At 44.4% G+C, this 19,393-nt stretch overlaps 2 protein-coding genes across 4 annotated transcripts; one reads left to right on the top strand and one right to left on the bottom strand.

Annotated features, from left to right (window-relative positions):
* Window positions 1–18: 18 nt before the first annotated feature.
* On the bottom strand, window positions 19–12,562 carry LOC148074443 (transcription initiation factor TFIID subunit 4-like). Of its 2 annotated transcripts, none has more exons than XM_087797438.1 (14): window positions 11,433–12,562; window positions 9,591–9,751; window positions 9,427–9,513; window positions 9,177–9,365; window positions 8,934–9,056; window positions 7,583–7,672; window positions 7,255–7,492; window positions 6,291–6,399; window positions 5,884–6,053; window positions 5,682–5,812; window positions 5,491–5,616; window positions 5,320–5,376; window positions 3,199–3,321; window positions 19–1,063 (listed from the first exon to the last, which is right to left on the bottom strand). In XM_087797438.1, the coding sequence occupies exons 1-14, from the start codon at window positions 12,520–12,522 to the stop codon at window positions 902–904; spliced, it is 2,856 nt and encodes a 951-aa protein (XP_087653564.1). In that variant the 5' UTR covers window positions 12,523–12,562; the 3' UTR covers window positions 19–901. The 2 variants fall into 2 exon arrangements, with proteins under 2 accessions (XP_087653564.1, XP_087653565.1); XM_087797439.1 differs by having other exon boundaries at window positions 9,177–9,362.
* A 271-nt stretch (window positions 12,563–12,833) lies between these two features.
* Window positions 12,834–18,361, top strand: lsm14aa (LSM14A mRNA processing body assembly factor a). 2 transcript variants are annotated; one of them, XM_087797825.1, is made up of 9 exons: window positions 12,834–13,104; window positions 13,704–13,867; window positions 13,940–14,096; window positions 15,341–15,652; window positions 15,716–15,901; window positions 15,968–16,130; window positions 16,545–16,583; window positions 17,100–17,340; window positions 17,414–18,361. In XM_087797825.1, exons 1-9 carry the CDS (start codon window positions 12,981–12,983, stop codon window positions 17,432–17,434), a joined length of 1,407 nt encoding a protein of 468 aa, XP_087653951.1. In that variant the 5' UTR covers window positions 12,834–12,980; the 3' UTR covers window positions 17,435–18,361. The 2 variants fall into 2 exon arrangements, with proteins under 2 accessions (XP_087653951.1, XP_087653950.1); XM_087797824.1 differs by having other exon boundaries at window positions 17,411–18,361.
* Window positions 18,362–19,393: the final 1,032 nt, after the last annotated feature.

Below are 19,393 nucleotides of genomic sequence, written 5' to 3'. Positions count from 1 at the left end.
AGAAACCCGTTGGCGTACACGTTTAAAATTATTTTCTTTATTTCATTTTCTGAAAAGGTACAAACAACTGTAAAACGGTCTGAGATAAGTCAGATCGTAGGAAATATAAATACTCGCAAAACCGACGTCCATTGTTCATCTGGTGGCTCCGCCCAGAATCGATAGTTAATACATCAGTCGTGATAGAACGATAGTGCGGGAGACAGAGACGTTAAAGCGTTAAAAACCTTCACACGCGCCCGTAAAGTCCATTTAAAAACACGGCGATGCTAACTGATGTTCTAAAAAGGGGGTCTGATGTCACGGGAATGATTGACAACCTTGTTTCAAAACGCAGGGCTAGCTCGGGAAAATTTCGTGATCGAAAAAAGGATATTAGTTCATTCATAATGTTAGTTTTTCTCAAAGTGAGCAGATACTTAAAAACAACTTTGTCTCCTAGGTAGCACGTGTAAGCCCCGCCCCCTTCATAGAAGTGGGCGGAGCTCATCTAGCGCAGCTCCTGGTAACAAGATCTGACTTCAGTGGGCGGAGCTTCCGTCATCACCTGATTAGCTTTTTTTTTTTCCTTCTTTTTAAATCGTTTTATTCTCAGACAAATTCATGTTGAATTAGTTAAAAGTTAAATATTGACTCGGCTTACACTGTTAGGTTTAGCTCTGATGGCGCCCTCTTGTGGGCAGAAACTTAAAAATAAGAATCTGATAAATTTTGGCTCAGCGATGACATCAATCAGACGCACAAACCTCACCCTCCGCGCACACACACACACACACACAAGGGTGTGGGAGTCCGAACCTCGGCGTGTCCGCCGGGGGTGATGTCGCAGGACTGGTAAACAGGAAGTCATTCTAAACGTGTGGTCCAGGTGAGACGGGAAGTCTTGTGGGCGGAGCCGGCGTTACTTGAGCAGCGCCTTGTAGAGCGTGAGCGAGCGCGCCGTGCTGCGGTCCTGCTCCAGACAGAAGATGAAGTCCCTGAGGTTGACTCTGGTGATCCGCTGACGGAGCTGCTGGCGGGACGACGAGCCGGACGCCGAGCCCGAAGACGCACCTGGCGACACCTGAGGGGACGGGAAAGGTTACACGATGGCGAACGACCACAGGATTCACACGAGCCGCCGCCGACGTAAAGACCCGAGTCTCCTCTCTAACTTTGAAAGTGCAGCTGTTCTGGATCAGAACCGAAACCTGGAGCTACTCTCCCCCCCCCCCCACACACACACACATCTAGCCTTCAGCTGTCTTTGTCCTCCTGGTTCAGTGTGGGGGTGGGGAGGGGATTGACAGCTCCAGGCAGTGTGTGTGTGTATATGTTTGTGTGTGTGCTACACAGAATGTACTGCAGCTTCGCCTCCGGGCCACGTTACCCATCCCCGCCCCTCCCAGATCTGTTCCCCCGGAGCAGGACGGGCCCTTGAGCCGCCACTGACCCCCTTCCCTCACGTCTGGTCACAGAATGTGTGTCGAGGCTCGTCGTGATCAGTTAACTTGGCAAGTTATGTTGAGCTAAAGCCGCACGATGTATCGAAAAAACTATCGATATCGTCATATTGGCACGTGCGATGTTCATCGAAAACATGTGATCATTTATATTACTTATTGTATAAATCAATCATTTCTTAAAGGTGCACTTCGACCAATCAGTGTCACGTTCTGTAAAGTTGTCAATTTGTTCTTCTATGTCTCGTTGTTGTTTACGTCTCCGTCTGTCTGTGAACTGTGTTAGGCTCGGTTGCTATGACGACGTAAGTAATACTAACTTCTGATCTAGTCAAACACTAGTGATACAGTGAAGTAATACTAACTTATGATCTAGTCAAACACTAGTGATCCAATGAAGTAATACTAACTTATGATCTAGTCAAACACTAGTGATCCAGTGAAGTAATACTAACTTATGATCTAGTCAAACACTAGTGATCCAGTGAAGTAATACTAACTTCTGATCTAGTCAAACACTAGTGATCCAGTGAAGTAATACTAACTTCTGATCTAGTCAAACACTAGTGATCCAGTGAAGTAATACTAACTTCTGATCTAGTCAAACACTAGTGATCCAGTGAAGTAATACTAACTTATGATCTAGTCAAACACTAGTGATCCAGTGAAGTAATACTAACTTATGATCTAGTCAAACACTAGTGATCCAGTGAACTAATACTAACTTATGATCTAGTCAAACACTAGTGATCCAGTGAAGTAATACTAACTTATGATCTAGTCAAACACTAGTGATCCAGTGAAGTAATACTAACTTATGATCTAGTCAAACACTAGTGATCCAGTGAAGTTATACTAACTTATGATCTAGTCAAACACTAGTGATCCAGTGAAGTAATACTAACTTATGATCTAGTCAAACACTAGTGATCCAGTGAAGTAATACTAACTTATGATCTAGTCAAACACTAGTGATCCAGTGAAGTAATACTAACTTATGATCTAGTCAAACACTAGTGATCCAGTGAAGTAATACTAACTTATGATCTAGTCAAACACTAGTGATCCAGTAAAGTAATACTAACTTATGATCTAGTCAAACACTAGTGATCCAGTAAAGTAATACTAACTTATGATCTAGTCAAACACTAGTGATCCAGTCACTCGTCTCTTTCAACCTCCTTTGTTAAAGCAACATATTGTAAGAACTTTTCATCTCGTCTCAGTTGTTTTCTTAGAAGATCGTGAACTTCCAAACAAACCTGTCCGTCTTCACCGTATGCTAACGAGCTAAGTTGTTAGCGTCATTTATAAAGTGTTATGTGTGTGTGTACAAGGATTTATTATTGATTTGGTGATATCACGACGCGCCGGCGGCTCCTCTCTGATGTCGCTCAGTTTTGGCGGGAAACCGATGCAAGTCCCGCGAGACTGAGCGTTAGAAGAGATATTTTTCTACCATCATGTCGACACCGAAGAGCGAAAATAAACTAAAGGGAAATATCAGCTTTTCCTTCTATAAACCCCCGGACCTTCACTACAGTACTCGTGGCTGCGCATGCAAGCAGCTACATTTTCAGGTGAAAGAAAAAAAAAATATCGTATTAATATCGATATCGCACTTCAAGACACCAATAAAGAATATCGCACATATTTCCAATATCGTGCAGCTCTACAAGTTACCAAGATAAGTTCTGGACCGTCAACCCTCTATATCAACCAGCAGATGGCGCACTGAGCTTCTTCGCCACATTACCTCTGCGGCGCCGCTGGATCCACCCGGAGAGTCCATTTTGCGTTTCTTTCGAGGACCTATGGCGGCGAGGGCGGTGAGGTTGGCGTCCCTCTGTCTCATCTGAGCCAACTCTTGCTGCTGCATCTGAAGAGCGTCAGCAAAACACACATGAGGGACGAGTGAGCGACGGCAACAACACATGCAACGTAACACACAAGTGTAACACTTAACGTAAAACTATGTACCAGCGCCATCAGACTATTGTATTTTACATATTAATAAAAAAAATCTTGGTCTAACTAGTTGACTGTCTAAAATGTTGGGTCAAGGTGACCCGGTGGCCGAAAACAAACATGTTTTTTGGTATCCCTTGTGTTGCCTACGAGTCGAGGCGAACAACCAATACTGTGTATGCATTTATGGAAGATTGTTCACCTCGACCAAGAGACAACAGGAGGGATAAAGCATTGAATTATTTTTGGAATAACTTAATTCAATCACTTTTATATTGAAAATTAATGAATTCGTTTTTTGAATCATTTTAAGAAAAAGGGGAACATTTTCCAACAATACATATTTTTCCACATATATTTTTATATTCTTATTCCAATAATTAAAAAATAAATGTTCTTATATCTCAGCGTCTTTAAATTCAACATAACAAAGTGTACTGAGCTACTTGATCAACCCTTCAGCCAATAACAATCACCTGATGACACAGAAGCACAAAATCAAGTAGATCCGACTCTTTTGGTGTCGCCTGGTTGCACGAGTATAACGTCTTTATAATGATGATATTAGGGTACAACTGAAAACATGCTTCATTTTGAATCGTCAGAATTACAATATCGAACTCCAACTCATTCATTTTTATTTAACCATTTTTTTTATTATTATTCCCAAATCAAATCTTTAAAATACAACTGAGCCTTAGAAACCTGGTGTTGTATTTGACAAAGAAACATCTGTGTTTGATGATCTACTGACTCCTTCAAGAAACATCTGTGTTTGATGATCTACTGACTCCTTCAAGAAACACCTGTGTTTGATGATCTACTGACTCCTTCAAGAAACATGTGTGTTTGATGATCTACTGACTCCTTCAAGAAACATCTGTGTTTGATGATCTACTGACTCCTTCAAGAAACATCTGTGTTTGATGATCTACTGACTCCTTCAAGAAACATGTGTGTTTGATGATCTACTGACTCCTTCAAGAAACATCTGTGTTTGATGATCTACTGACTCCTTCAAGAAACATCTGTGTTTGATGATCTACTGACTCCTTCAAGAAACATCTGTGTTTGATGATCTACTGACTCCTTCAAGAAACATCTGTGTTTGATGATCTACTGACTCCTTCAAGAAACATGTGTGTTTGATGATCTACTGACTCCTTCAAGAAACATGTGTGTTTGATGATCTACTGACTCCTTCAAGAAACATGTGTGTTTGATGATCTACTGACTCCTTCCAGAAACATCTGTGTTTGATGATCTACTGACTCCTTCAAGAAACATCTGTGTTTGATGATCTACTGACTCCTTCAAGAAACATCTGTGTTTGATGATCTACTGACTCCTTCAAGAAACATCTGTGTTTGATGATCTACTGACTCCTTCAAGAAACATCTGTGTTTGATGATCTACTGACTCCTTCAAGAAACATCTGTTTTTGATGATCTACTGACTCCTTCAAGAAACATCTGTGTTTGATGATCTACTGACTCCTTCAAGAAACATCTCTGTTTGATGATCTACTGACTCCTTCAAGAAACATCTCATGACACTTTTATTTGAGCTTTTCCTTGATTCCCTGAGACTCCTGTGTTTGTCTCGACGTTATCTTGACCTTTTAAGTTTATATTTTATTGAGTATTGTTTCATTGTTGAAGTACTTTGTGACCCTGGTCTAGAAAAGCTCTACAAATATAAATGACTTACTTACATTATTATATGTTATTATAAAAATAAAAGCTTAAAATTAGTTTTTAAATTTGAAACATTAAATTCAACCATTTATTTATCTCATGGCACGGATACACTTCCATATGAAACAAACCACACAATAAACACCTTCAACACACTAACCCACACAACACAGAGAAAGATCTTGAACACACAACAAAAAAAGGACACACACCTCTTTGGCCTTCTGCTTCAGACGAGCTTGTTCAGGATCTTCTTGTCTCGCTCGACTCTGCAGGGGAAGATTGTATGAATTGTTAGGTAGAACTTTATTATTATTTTTATTTGATTATTATTGTTCAAGTGTGTGTTTGTGCGTCAGTGTGCAACACAAGTATTTCCGCACCTTCGCCGCCTTCAGAAGAATCTCTCGCTCCTGTTCATCCTTCCGTTGCTTCTCGAGTCTCTCGAGCTGCTCGAAGAAACGAAGCTGCGTTCGAACGTCGGTCGTCTGGTCGTGGTTGTCTTCGTCCTGTGGGCGCCGAACACAAGTTCTTTTGAATCCTTCCGTCGCTCTGCTGAACTCTGAACTCCTACCTTCCCGCCGTCCGCTCGATGCTGAGCGACCAACGACACCTTCTCCAGCAGGGTGCGCAGTCGAGACTGCGTGGCGTGGGAGATGAAGTTGACCACCTCCGGAGGAACCTCGGTCACGCCCAGCTTCCTCGCTGCAGACACAAGACAATCGAGGTCTAACACAGGAGCTCGGACCCACGACAGACTGATGAGTCCTACAAACCCGAGTCCAGGATGCGGCGGTGCAGCAGTCCGGGCGGCAGGAAGGCCTCGTCCTTGCACGAGCGGATCTTCGTGCCCACCAGCTCGGAGCTGGTCGCTAGGATGCGGGCGTTCTCCTCGTTGAGGTTGACGCCCGCCATGGACGCCACGTCGTTGATGTCATCGTCATCTCTGGAGGAGAAAGAGTCCTTTAGGTTTTTAGAGAATCTTGAATTTGTGTCTCAGCATTTATTCAGTCCGTTCACAAACAGTCAATGTTTACGTTACTTGTGAACCGTGCTGACGCTTAAAGACAAAAATATACGTTGAGATCATTTAAAGTTGAAAAACTCCAGAAGACAACATGGCCAACAGGTTCGTCCAGTTTCAACGATGATGCCACCGAACGGACAAACCGACCCTTCTCACCTGAAAGTCCCGCCCCCCGGGTCGCTCAGCTTCTTTTGATTGGCTTGTGCAGCTGCCAGAGTGATGGGGGTCTTACTGATGAAGGTGGTGGGTCCTCGGACCAGAGAGCCTGAAGGAACCAGCCAATTTGTTAGCGCTTACAACCCGTTTCGGTCGAATCCGTGTCATGCACAAAAAGGCTGCCCTGGTGCTCGGTCTTGTGTTGCTTCATTTCTTTCTTTTCTTCTGTCAATCAACTGATTCTGATCTTCTCTGGTCCAAGCTCATCTCAACTGTGCCAACATGGATCCGTAGCTGCTGAGGTCCACGAGCAGTTCCAGTCCGCTTTAAGCTAGCTGACGTCGACCCTCATGCTAGTCTTTAGCCGCTAGCCATGTTTGTGCCGTGAAGTTTGATTTACATTAACTTTGTCAATATTTGCAAAAACATTGTAGGCAAACGTTCATTCAAATGCGTGCAAGCAAAATATTACTTAGCTTTTTTAAATAAAACTTCTTAGCCATGTTACCTGGGTTTTTTTCTGATTACAAGGTAATGTTTGTCTTTTTAACATTCATAACAGTTAGAAAAGATAACTAGATTTTTTTCAACCGTATAACGGAAAAATCTGTACCATTTAAATATTGACAATAAACTTCCACCTGTTGCCCATTATATGGTTTCTGTCTAATGTGTCAGTGAAATGTGCAGATGTTTTTTTTCACTCTTTGATTTTGATTGAAACTCTTGCCTTCACTGTCCAACTTGCCTGCAACGACACTCACTCCCTCTCAGTGAACTCATCAACTGCCTGTCTTGCCGTCCCCATGCGATGAACACCTACCTGGATCCACTTTTATCCGTTAATATCATCGTCTTTATCCTTCCACTGCCACCATTTTATAACAAATCCTCTCCTGTCTACCCTGGTCTGAGTCAACACTGACGCTACTGAACGGTCATCTGGTCACTCGACGGCGCTCACCTGGTGCTCTCAGGGTCTGGTTGATGACGATGGGCGAGCGGGTCTGGACCGTCTGCATGCCCACCCGGCCCATGGTGGTGTTGGCGAGGGGGGGGTTCAGGCGTATGGTGTTGGTTGCGGGGCCGACGGGGAGCCGCGGTCGGATGGCGGTGGCGACCGCTCCGGGAGCCGCCAGCGGGGGCGCTATCGTGCTGGACACTTGCGAGGTGAGCGACTGACGGAGCGCCGGAAGGCTTTTCTGCGGAGAGACATCCTCGCGTCACGTTGGAGTCGAATCGACTGTGAACTTGAGCCGGACTGACCGGCGCCTCGTCCAGGCAACACAAACCTTGAGGAAGGGGATGAGGTAGGGCTGAGGGGACGATTTTAACTCTGCCTGGAGGCGCGTCGTGAACTCCTCGGGCTCGATCTTAGCGTCCTGGAGGAGGAGACAATAAGACAGACTAGTGGTCACCATCGTGCATGTGATGGAAGTAGACAAGTAGTCGGTGACAGGCCGAGAGAAAATGATGCAATACTTATCTTTGAAACTACAATAAAATGCAAGTGGTCTAGAATAAGATACATTTTTCAGCTGTGAAAGGGTTAAAAACCTACAAAAATATATATACCGTATTTTCCGGACTATAAGTCGCAGTTTATTTCATAGTTTGTCCGGGGGTGAGATTATACTCTGGAGCGACTTATGTGTGAAATTATTAACACATTATTAGCGGTATATCATTTCACATGTTATTCTCACACTAAACCACAAGAGGGCGCTCTAGGCCTGTGTTGATCATTTCCACGTAGAAGAGGAAGCATCTTCTACCTCCGGAGTTAGTTAGTTGTTTAAAAGTGACACGAGGATGAAGAGTTATTTGGAGTTACACGGATGGATTGGTAAACTTGTTAGTTATTTATGCTATAGTTCTCTGAATAACTCTTCATATGTTATGTTAACATACCAGGTTCTCAGTTCATGTAACGTAACGTACAATTATTCTGTTGTTGCCTCTAGTTTTATTTTAAATTGTCTTTCAAGACAACATGTCTGTTCTTGGTGTTGATTTTTCCTTCTTTATTATGCATTTTATGGCTGGTGCGACTTGTACTCCGGAGCAACTTATAGTCCGGAAAATACGGTATTTAAAAGGTATGACTGGTCGCAGCAATACTGTACTTCAACTCTACGTCTAATATTGTGATGGAAAAGTGATCGGTTGGCTGGGCGGCAAAGCACCACGGGAGCTCTTCAGGTCACCGTTACCGAGAGGGTTGTTGAGAAGGAAGGCACCTCAATTATAAGTTGAGTGTGAAGTTCAAATAAATGTTGTTTAACCTAAAACACATTTAACTAACGTCCATCTAGAAAGTAAGTAATAATTCCGTGTTGTTAAAATAACTTTTTGAGAGTGAAAATCTAAAACTGTGTAAAGATGTGGAGAGAGTTTATTACGGTCAGGTTTATAAAGAGTGCGTCGAGGGAATACGAGGCTTCAGGATGTATTTGAATAATGAAAAATAAAAGGGAACCTTTTTGCAGATTGTTTAGTGTCAGTTTTCAGAATTCAACCCCCGTACTTTCTAAGGGTTAGAAAGGTCTAATATAACTGTGGCTGATGGTGATGCAGCCAAAAGAGAATCAGGTCAGGAAGAAAGTCACTGTAAGGAAATGAAAAATGAGGATCTAGACTCACTAGTAGGTCTTGGACCAGCCCCTTCACATTCTTGGAGGTGTCGGGCGTCGGTGAGTTGTGGGACGCCAGTTTGATTAGCGTCGCCAGGAAGTTCTTGCACTTCTTCACGTTTTCCTGCATCTCCTGGAGAGACAGACACGTTCATTTAAAAATGGACCATCTCGCAGCGAGGACCTCCTCGTCCAGGTCCTTCATCGGTCAACCCTGGTCCCGGTCGTCCAGGGTCCGAGACGGAAAACGCACCGTGGAGACGACAGTGACCCTCCCGGCCGCCGCGGGGACGGGCGTGGCGTTGACCACGGCGGGGGAGCTCACCATTCCTGCAGGTTTGGCTATGGGGGTTCCTCCTGCCGTGATCACGGTCTGGGTCTTCTGAGGGGGGGTCATCTTCATGGCCATGCCAGCTCCTCCAGGACTCACCGTTATGGTCTTCTGGGACACAAGGGTCATGTTTTAGGGGTTGACGCTCGGAGCGGGCGAGTGGTTTTCTCACCTGGACTGTGCTCTGCGCAGTCGGAGATTGGACCATCCTCGTCTGACCCGGCGAGGCCAGCCTGACCGTCTGAGTGGGACCTTGAACCTGTTAGCGACGACAAGAAACGAAAGGATGAGCTGCTGCGTGACTTGGGTTACACGTGTACGGAGACTTGGACTTACCGGACTGGCGGTGCCGACCCGGATGGTGGCGGCGGGCGTGGGCGTCGCGGGTCTCTGGGCAATGTTGGCCTGTCCCTGCTGGGTCTTAGCCTGGGCTTGGGCCAGAACCTGTTGTGCGACCATGACCAGCTGACCCGTCTCCGTGCGGACCAGAACCATTCCTGCAGGAGGACCGGTCAGAACCATTCAAGTCAATGTTTAGATCCTGATATAGACCTTCAGGTACATTCGATAAAGACTCTAAACAACTAAGAAACAGTCATAAGTGAACCAAGACTTTTGAATTACTGGACAAAAGAGCAACTTTACTGCTGATAAATGACCAGATCAATAATTCATACGATCACAACGATCAGATCAAACATTCAGGTCACACTGCACATGGACTGATCACATCAAGATGACCAGATTATGTCAAATGACTAATGCTAACTGGATTAGGATGGTTTTATAGTCAGATGATAAGAGTATAAGGAGGAAAAGCCACATTAGATAAATGAAGAATCTGGAAGTTTTCTGGCGCTGACGGATAAAAAGGTCGATCTATTGATAAGAAGTCATTTAGTCGGAGCTACTGAAGGTGCCTGAGAAGGTCAATCTGATGATGGCCAGATTAGATTAGTCGTCTGATAATGAACAATCTTGTTAGCATCAGGATGATCTCCAGGATTAGGTCACGACACAAAGTGTGACGGTGATGTGACCGGCTTCATATTCTCAAGATCAGATTGTTTACAGATCGGCAAGATTAGGATTAAAAAAGTAAATAAATGATCAAGAATAAGATCGGAAAGAATTCACAGCGAGTTTAAACGTTAGCGTGACCGAGAAAGAAACAAAATTATTTTATAATTATTACTAAAACTCAGTGTCTCAGTAGAATGTACACCAAGCATGTGTGGATGTATTTCAAAGGATCAAACTTCACTCAATTATCTCTGACATTATACATGTTTAAACAACATGAGCCACTTTATCAATGTCCACAGAATTGCCACGGATTAAGCAACAAATTCAGTAAAAAACTTTTTCTTTTAAAACCTAAATGTAACCAAGCATCGCAAGTATCATCAGAAACTTGTATCGACAGTGTTGTGAACACAGCACTGGACTGTTTTGTGGTGGCGTTATTACATTATTATTATTATCTATTCTTTTGACATGTTTTTGTTAACAATTGAATCATTAGAAACAAACCGTAAGTCGCGTTACAGACGACAACGGTATAAGTCAGTCATTTTTATTTGTGTTCCCAGAATCCTCGCAGAAGACAAAGTTTTAAGGAAGTATGTTTTTTCTATGACAAGTTGGTTTTTATTTGTTCAGGCTTTTCCTTGATTTTCTGGAACTCCTGTTGTGTTATCAGTTTTATCTTGATCTTTAAAGTATATACTTTATTGAATATTGTTTTGATTGTTTAAGCGCTTTGTGACCCTGGTCTGGAAAAGCGCTATATAAATAAAAATGACTTACTTACTTACATATAACTTATTATATTACCTTTGACATTACTTGACAAAAATGCTCTTTACACTAAACCCTCTTATGTAACAACAGGTTGTAGTTCATGAAAAAGTGAGTTTCTTCGCCTCACATTATAGTTTTAAATTATGGTGAAATGTAAATTGTTTGATATACTTTCTATCCAAGTTAAGCAGTACTGACAGTAGTCATTCTTGGGGATGTTTCATGGTATAAATACAATCATATTGTTTATCAAATACAACATTATTAGACATGTGTCTGGGTTGGGGGGCATATTTTTATTTTTAATATGTTCTTGTTTCAGAAGGCAGATGATCCACTCTTGTCAAAAAGTACCAAAAGTCCAGGTGAACGTACCTGGTGGCATGGTGAACCCAGGGGGCAGCTGGATGGTGGTCTGCTGCTGGGGTCTGACCGCCAGAGCAGGCTGGGGGGCCGGAGCCCTGACAGTGGTCGTCACCAGCCCAGGTCTCTGCTGCTGGATGGAGGTCGCCACCAAGGGGGCACCAGGGGGTCTGACCAGGGTCACCGTGGGCTGGCCCACCCCGTTAACCACTGGCTTGAGCCCTGGCGCGCCGGGACCCGAGACCTGGGTGGTCACGGGGGCAGGAGAACTGGTCAGGATGACAGACCCCCCAGAGGCCGTCGTCTGGCTGGACACGAGCATCTTCGTGTGCATCAGAGGGTTGTTGTGGTTCAGGACCTGAGACGAGGCGGGGACCAGGGACACCCCTTTGGGGTCCAAGCCGTTCTGGGCCACCGCGGGGCTGGGGTGCCTCTGCAGAGCCGCGGATGGAGACCCCACGGAGGGCTGAGGTACCGGGAAACTCGAGGACATGGAGGCGACGACGGTGGAGCCGCCGGTGCTGGTCAGGACCGCGGTGGGTCCGGACTGCTGCTGCGGGACCGACGGAGAGTTCGCCAACTTTACGGTCCCGGCGCCGCCGTTCAAACTTTGTAGTCCAGGTGAGGAAGTCCGGCTGGGATCCGCGGAGGGGACGACGGGAGGAAGCACCGCAGCCCGGGGGAAGCTAGCAGCGGCGGGCTGGTTCGACAAAGTTACGGGTCCCGGTCCCGCGGGGAGAGTCGGGGTTCCGAGCGTCGGTGTACCCGCGCCGGGGGTGAGCGCGGCCCCGGAGCCGCTGGAGGAGGTAGAGACCGGGAGCGTGTTCCCGGAGAGAGGCTCGCTCGGGACCTGGTCCTGGGTCGAGCCCGTCTTTAGGTGTCCTTGTTGCGGCTCCGGAGACCCCACCGGGTCGCGCACTTTCCCTGAGAAGTGGCCGGCCGCGGCGGAAGCGGCTCCGTGCTTCCCGTCGGGATAAGAGGGAGCCGCCGAAGGTTTCCTGTCTCCGAGCTGCGACTCCAGGGAACCCACCAGGTCGCTGACCGCCGCCTCGTCCACCTCCGTGAAGAGCATGTCCTCCAGCGGGTCGGAGGCTCCCGCCATCTTTGATATCGGACCGTTGTGCAAATCGTATTTTAGAATGTGCGCATGCGCGGAGGATCCGGGTTGTTTTCGGACAAAGAAACAGAAAAAAGAGAGCAAGAGTGTTATCTTGATGGTGATAACAAATTAATGAATCACAATAATTTTGAGCAAATGTATGAAAACGCGACATTTATTCTCGTTGTTTTATTATTTAATTATATTTCAAGAAGTAAGCCCAGGAAGCGAGTCGTTGATCTCGTCTCGCGTCTCTAGTTCTATATTCTCGAGTCTAGCGTAGTATCGCGAGACTAGGATTTCCCGCCGGCCCCCGCGGTGAGAGTCTCTGGATGGAGGATGAGGTAGCCATGTTGTAGCAGGACTACATTGGATCACTAGTTCTCGAAGAAAGTCTTGTCCACCTTAGTTCCGTTTTAGAAGCCTAAACACCCCCCACACCCCCCCACGGCACCGCCACCATGAGCAGCGGCGGGACGCCCTATCTGGGCAGTAAGATCAGCCTGGTGTCGAAGGCTGAGATCCGCTACGAGGGGATCCTGTACACCATCGACACGGAGAACTCCACCGTGGCCCTGGCCAAAGGTGACAGCTGACTGGCTCTGACAGCTCTCATGTCGCGTACGACGGTCGACCGCATCGTCAAATAAAAAATGCAAATGTCTCGTTCTCGCCTGCTGTTTTAACCGAACACTCAAACGACACCGAAACTGTTTATAAGTGAAGCTAACATGCTAATAATCGTCAACATGCGAGTGACGTCACAGGTGCGTCATTGATGGATTAATAACAAACGCTACTCAGAATTACACGTTTTAACAAATGAACTACACTTGTTCCGTCTTGTGTGTTCGAGAAACTGTCCTTCAAAACAAAAGTGAGGTTTTAAGACTTGTTTTGTCAGGACCTAGCTTTCCTGTTAGCATCATGACTTCCAATGTCCAACATTTGAAACTGAAAGTAATTGAACACACATTTTGAGGTCTAATTCTCTTTGGTTTATTATTACGTATAAAAGTATTAATAACAATGTTTTCTTGTTATTGAGTGTTCATTAATGGGAGATCTCAAACTCTCACTTAACTTTAGATGATAACAGTTTGATGATCACTTCAGGTTTAGGTAGAACTTTATTGAATAATTTCCTTGTCGTTTAATGGCTTTTAATCTCTGCTCTCTCCTAGTGCGCTCGTTCGGGACAGAGGACAGACCCACGGACCGACCGATTCCTCCTCGAGATGACACCTTTGAGTACATCATTTTCAGAGGCAGCGACATCAAGGACCTCACAGTGTGTGAGCCCCCGAAACCCCCGTCTTCCATCCCTCAGGATCCAGCTATTGTCCAGGTAACTTACAAAGTTGTGGACTCACACCGTCAACCGTAATAATAACCATAACTCACCTGCTCTTGTCGACAGTCATCCATCAGCTCATCTTCATCTTCTGCCACCTCCACGCATACTCCCTTTCAGACGCCGGCCTCGTATGGATTATTTAACCGTGCTCCCGCGCCCGCCTACAACCAGTTCAGCACCAGTCCTTTAGTGTCCCCACAGTTTGGACAGGTTGGTGTTGGTATGTATGCAAAGTCTTTTGCTTACTAACGGTCCCACAGAATTCTGATAAAAGTACTGAGATGCTTTGCTCAAGACACTGAAGAAGATGTATTTAGATTTTAAACGGCAAAAGTAAAAGCTGGATGTTTTAAAATACACTTGGAATACTTTTTTAATGGCAGTTGTTGATGAGCGGTCTTGTGTAAAAAAGGACAAGGTGTATGTCTTTATCTACATGTTTTATGTAATCATTTGAGGAGGGATCCTTTGTCTGTGGATTGTTTAGAAACATTTTTTTAATTGTTTATTTAGTAGAACTACTTTGCATTCATTTATTCTTTGATGATGATGTTTAATTATAAATCATCATCTGCTTTTGATTTTAAATAAGCCAAAGGACAGTAATTTCAATTTATGATACCACAGTAGGGCTGAACGATTCATCTAATTTGCGATGTAATTGTGATATTAAAAAATGTGATTATTATATTGCAGAGGTTGCAATTATATTTAATATAATCATTTAATTTTCGAGCCTTCAAAATGAGTTGCGAGCGGTGCTGAGCGTAGCCACCGGCGTGTTTGTTTGTACTGAAAGTTACCTTGTATCACACATTCAACTTAAATAATGTAAATGATATTATTGTGTACGACAGGAACTTAAACACAGGAGAAACAAAAATGTTCAGTAAGAAAAAGAAGAATGACTGACTGGTGTTTTCACTTTTCTTTACTCTGAAGTTTGTATGATTTATTATTGACTCATAAATATGTTTACATCACACTTTTAGTTTTTACACTAGTTTTTAGTGTTTGCAGTGAATATGTTTGTATACAAGTGTCATTAGAGGAACTAAATAAAGCTTTATTTTAAGGTTTGCTTCATATGACTTTACCATAAAAAATACTTCATAACTTTATCTTGAGAATCAAAGACAAATACATTTGAATTTAAAGTAATCTTTTATTGTATTAGATTAAAAAAAATGCATAAAAAAGAGGACATTGAAAAAATAATAGCAATATTTTGGAAAATAATTGCGATTATATTTTTTTCAATAATCGTATCCCAGTGAAATTAATGTATTTAGAAGTGCTTTCTTATAATAAATGCAAATGTAATATATAACTTTCCAGCTCTGCTCTGGACTAGAATTTCTTCTGCAATGCAATTTCATTAGAGGGGAGATTATCAAACCTATTTAATGTTAAGACAAATTAAAACAAAGGTTAACAAATGAATCCCACTTCCCCTCCGCTCAGGTCAGAGCAGCCCTCCTGTGGATCCGTTGAGGAAGAGTCCGGTCCAAGACAAGGTGGTCCAGCCTTCTCCAGCTGCTGCAGCGTCCACGGTCCCCAGCCATACCCACCGCAGCCCCGCTCAACCTCGAACCGCCTCCAACATCCAGAGCAGCCAGAAGTCCCACCAGCAGGACGGGACGGACCCCAGGAGAGGCGAGTCGACGAGAGGAGGCAGAGGCGCCGGCTTAGGGTGGTCCGCGCAGAGGTCACACTCTGCTGCGGAGAGAGCTGCCCCCCCAGGTGGGCTTCCACATACGGTGTACAACCAGACAGGTGCGTGAGTTTGGATTTTACAGCCACTTTCTAAGCCTAAAAACACGTGTGTCCTCCCTACAGTGGCACCTGGGGTCGCAGCAGCCAACCGTCGGGGGCGAGGCGGGGGGCACCGCGGCAGAGGCCGATTCAACGTCAGTCGAGACGGACCCGTGAAGTTCGAGAAGGACTTTGACTTTGAGAGCGCCAACGCTCAGTTCAACAAGGAGGAGATCGAGCGAGAGTTCCAGAGTAAACTCAAGCTAAAGGGTGAGACATCGTCAACCTGTGGACGGTTTCGTTCTGATGCGTCTGCTAAAGCAAATGTTCTCGCAGATGAAAAGAGCGAGAAGGCGGTGAACGGCGAGGAGAGCAGCGAGGCCGCGGTGGAGACGCCCAGCATCCAGAGCAACGACGAGGAAGGTGACACGCTCGGCCCCAACTGCTACTACGACAAGTCCAAGTCGTTCTTCGACAACATTTCCTGTGACGACTCCAGGTACGAACCTCGTCTTAATCGTTACACTTCACAGTAGCGCTGAACGATTCATCGCGTTTGCGATATAATCCCGAAATTCAAAAATTGATTGTGTGTGTGTGTGTGTGTGCGCGTGTGCGTGTGCTAATAAAAATTATGCAATCACACAATTCAAAGTTTGCTTTATTTGACTTTATCATAAAAATTACTTCATAACTTTATCTTGAGAATCATAGAGAAATACATTTGAATTTAAAGTTAATCATTTATTGTATTAGATTTTAAAAAAACGCATAAAAATCGCAATATTTTGGGAAATAATCGCAATTTTTTCAACAATCTTTCAGCCCTACTGCATAGTCAGGACAACACTGTCTTCATCCTTGAACAATGTCACTACTTCTACAACTAAATTGTATTGTTTTGATCTACCAGGAAGTTCGGTGAGAAGTCTGGAGCTTCTGGCTTTCCCAGGTGAGTGACATGTGTCTAGTAGCAACTGGACCGACTAGATTTTGTACACACGACTAGAACATGTTTATCAACTCGGTTACTTTCACTATTCTCAGTTGATAGCAGGAGCAGAGAGATTCAATTTTACACTAACATTCCTCAAATGAAATAAGCTTTAAAAACAAGGTTTAAGTGTCAATATTTTGTAGTTACTAATTATTACTAATTACTAATTAAATACAGATAGTATGTCTCAAATCAAACTCTGCTGCTACAAACTAACAGGAAATGACGCGACAGCTTCTTCTTCTACTACTATTTAACGATGGTTGCAACCAGCTGTAGGAACACTATCGCCACCTGCTGGCAGCACGTTTAGCAAGTTTGGAAGAAGAAATAAAGAAAAAATATGAGTACACTAGTATGTGATTTAAGACAGAGCACGAGTCTTGGTTTGATATTCTTCTGTGTGAAACGAGAGCTTCATCCTGTCTATGATTCCACTCTACATGCAACGACTCTGCATCTGTCCTGCAGGGAGCGAAGGCAGACGTGGGCCGAGGAGCGCAGGATGAACGCAGAGACATTCGGGCTCCCGCTGCGACGAGGTCGCGGGGGTTACCGAGGTCGAGGTGGGATGGGTTTCCGTGGAGCTCGAGCCCGTCCCAACAGTCGAGGGTCCTTCGGACCGCCACCACAAGGGGGCGCAGTGGGCTACAGGGGCGGATACAGAGGAAACCAGGCGGGCCGAGAGTTCGCAGACCTATCGGACTACAGGGTACGCCGAGTTTCCTCTCTTTCTTCCTGTCTGATGTAACACTTCTCAAGAGCTTTTATTTTTCTTTCAGAAGGACAACAAAGTGGCAGCGTAGTCGGCGTGGGATGCCGCAGAAACGCAGCGCTTGGGCACATTGACATAGTTTTATCAGCTGCATTATTTTTATTTCTTACTAAAGGTTCATGTGGATGTAAATTTGTCACCAGCACTGAGCGCCGCCCCCTCTATAGCCCCCCCTGCACATAGACACTCAGATGCTCCCCTCGATGGCTGCCACGGTAATTACCCTTCAGCGCCCCCTGTTGGCTTTGACTCCTTCGTTTACTCTCGAGCACTTAAACCCAAGTGATGTTACAGTGATGTCTGTCAGCTACAGGTTCAGACCAGGGGTCCCCGCAGAAGTGTGGTCACGGTCCGACCACTTCTCCGCCGCGTTTCCTCCTTAATATTGAATTCTTACAAAGCATTTTACTCGTAGACAGAAGTGGACACAGTGGCAATAACGGTCTGGTCGGTTATGTCGGTGCAGTTGTTTCTATCCAAGATAAAGATGGGTACTTGAACGTGAAGCTGACGTTTTTCCCTAAAAACCGACTTAATTCCATACTGCAGAACCGGAAAGCTCTTGAACGTTTGACAACCGTAGCTCTGTTGCCTGATTGGCTCAGAGGCAGCTGACCGCTCATGTACCTTTGAGAAGACACCAAGATTTCTAAATAATAAGACAAGCACCTCATAGGTAGAAGCCTCGCCAGAAGTAAGATGCTCGGTGTACAGTTCCTGTTTCCGCAGTCAAAGTGAAGGACTCACCTTTTAGATTTTGGGTCTTAAATGTTTTATTTTAACATCCCAAAATTCCTTTTTAAAGCCTTTTATCATACTGTTAAGTGTGGCACGCAATGACCTTTAACCTTTCTGGATGTGCTCAGGAAACGCAGGTGTGTGAAGTTCAGGGTGTGATGACAAAAGTTTCTCACTGCTCAACTTTTTCAACTCTAAGATATAAAGAAATCTGCAGACACCTTTGATTCTTGTCTTTTTGCTTTTCACTTCATTTAATCGTCATTTTACTTTGGTGTGGAGATAAGACGACTTGTTGATGCTGACAATACAATAAAATGACCAGTTGTTAGTCCAATAGATAGATAGATATTAGTATAATATTAGTAATACAAACACTCACGGCTATAATCTAAAAACCAAGTTAATACAGAATATATTGATGGATTTCTTTATATGAGTCTCCGATTGACACAATTGCAGCCAGAATTCTGAGCCGCTCTAGTAGAAGAACTCACATTTCTCCTTCAAACTCTTCACTGGCTGCTCTAGTAGAAGAACTCACATTTCTCCTTCAAACTCTTCACTGGCTGCCAGTTTCTTTCAGGATCATTTTAAAATTCTGGTTCTTACTTTCAGATCTATTCATGGTCAGACCTTCCATCAGTGATCTGATCCAGACTTACACCCCAGCTCGGGCTCTGAGGTCTGTGGATCAGAATCTACTGATGGTTCCTGACCTTCCGGACCAGAGGAGAGAAATCCTTCCAGACTGTTGCTCCTAAGCTTTGGAACCATCTCTGTGTTTGATGATCTACTGACTCCTTCAAGAAACATCTGTGTTTGATGATCTACTGACTCCTTCAAGAAACATCTGTGTTTGATGATCTACTGACTCCTTCAAGAAACATCTGTGTTTGATGATCTACTGACTCCTTCAAGAAACATCTGTGTTTGATGATCTACTGACTCCTTCAAGAAACATCTGTGTTTGATGATCTACTGACTCCTTCAAGAAACATCTCTGTGTTTGATGATCTACTGACTCCTTCAAGAAACATCTGTGTTTGATGATCTACTGACTCCTTCAAGGAACATCTGTGTTTGATGATCTACTGACTCCTTCAAGAAACATCTGTGTTTGATGATCTACTGACTCCTTCAAGAAACATCTGTGTTTGATGATCTACTGACTCCTTCAAGAAACATCTGTGTTTGATGATCTACTGACTCCTTCAAGAAACATCTGTGTTTGATGATCTACTGACTCCTT

Source organism: Callionymus lyra, chromosome 8 (genome assembly GCF_982586985.1).
Source record: "Callionymus lyra chromosome 8, fCalLyr1.hap1.1, whole genome shotgun sequence".
NCBI classification, from domain to species: Eukaryota; Metazoa; Chordata; class Actinopteri; order Syngnathiformes; family Callionymidae; genus Callionymus; species Callionymus lyra.
Note: the sequence above shows the minus strand (reverse complement) of the source record. Positions and strands in the feature narration are given on the sequence as shown.

What these genes read in the sequence shown, in the direction of transcription:
- LOC148074443 (XM_087797438.1), bottom strand. Translation starts at nt 12,522, where the DNA reads ATGGCGGGAGCCTCCGACCCGCTGGAGGACATGCTCTTCACGGAGGTG. An exon ending in GGCTGGTCCAAGACCTACTA is followed by an intron (nt 7,673 to 8,933) that starts GTGAGTCTAGAT and finishes CTCCTCCTCCAG; the next exon opens with GACGCTAAGATCGAGCCCGA. An exon ending in TGAAGCAGAAGGCCAAAGAG is followed by an intron (nt 3,322 to 5,319) that starts GTGTGTGTCCTT and finishes GACGCTCTTCAG; the next exon opens with ATGCAGCAGCAAGAGTTGGC.
- lsm14aa (XM_087797824.1), top strand. Translation starts at nt 12,981, where the DNA reads ATGAGCAGCGGCGGGACGCCCTATCTGGGCAGTAAGATCAGCCTGGTG. An exon ending in GTTTGGACAGGTTGGTGTTG is followed by an intron (nt 14,097 to 15,340) that starts GTATGTATGCAA and finishes CCCTCCGCTCAG; the next exon opens with GTCAGAGCAGCCCTCCTGTG. An exon ending in TACGGTGTACAACCAGACAG is followed by an intron (nt 15,653 to 15,715) that starts GTGCGTGAGTTT and finishes TCCTCCCTACAG; the next exon opens with TGGCACCTGGGGTCGCAGCA.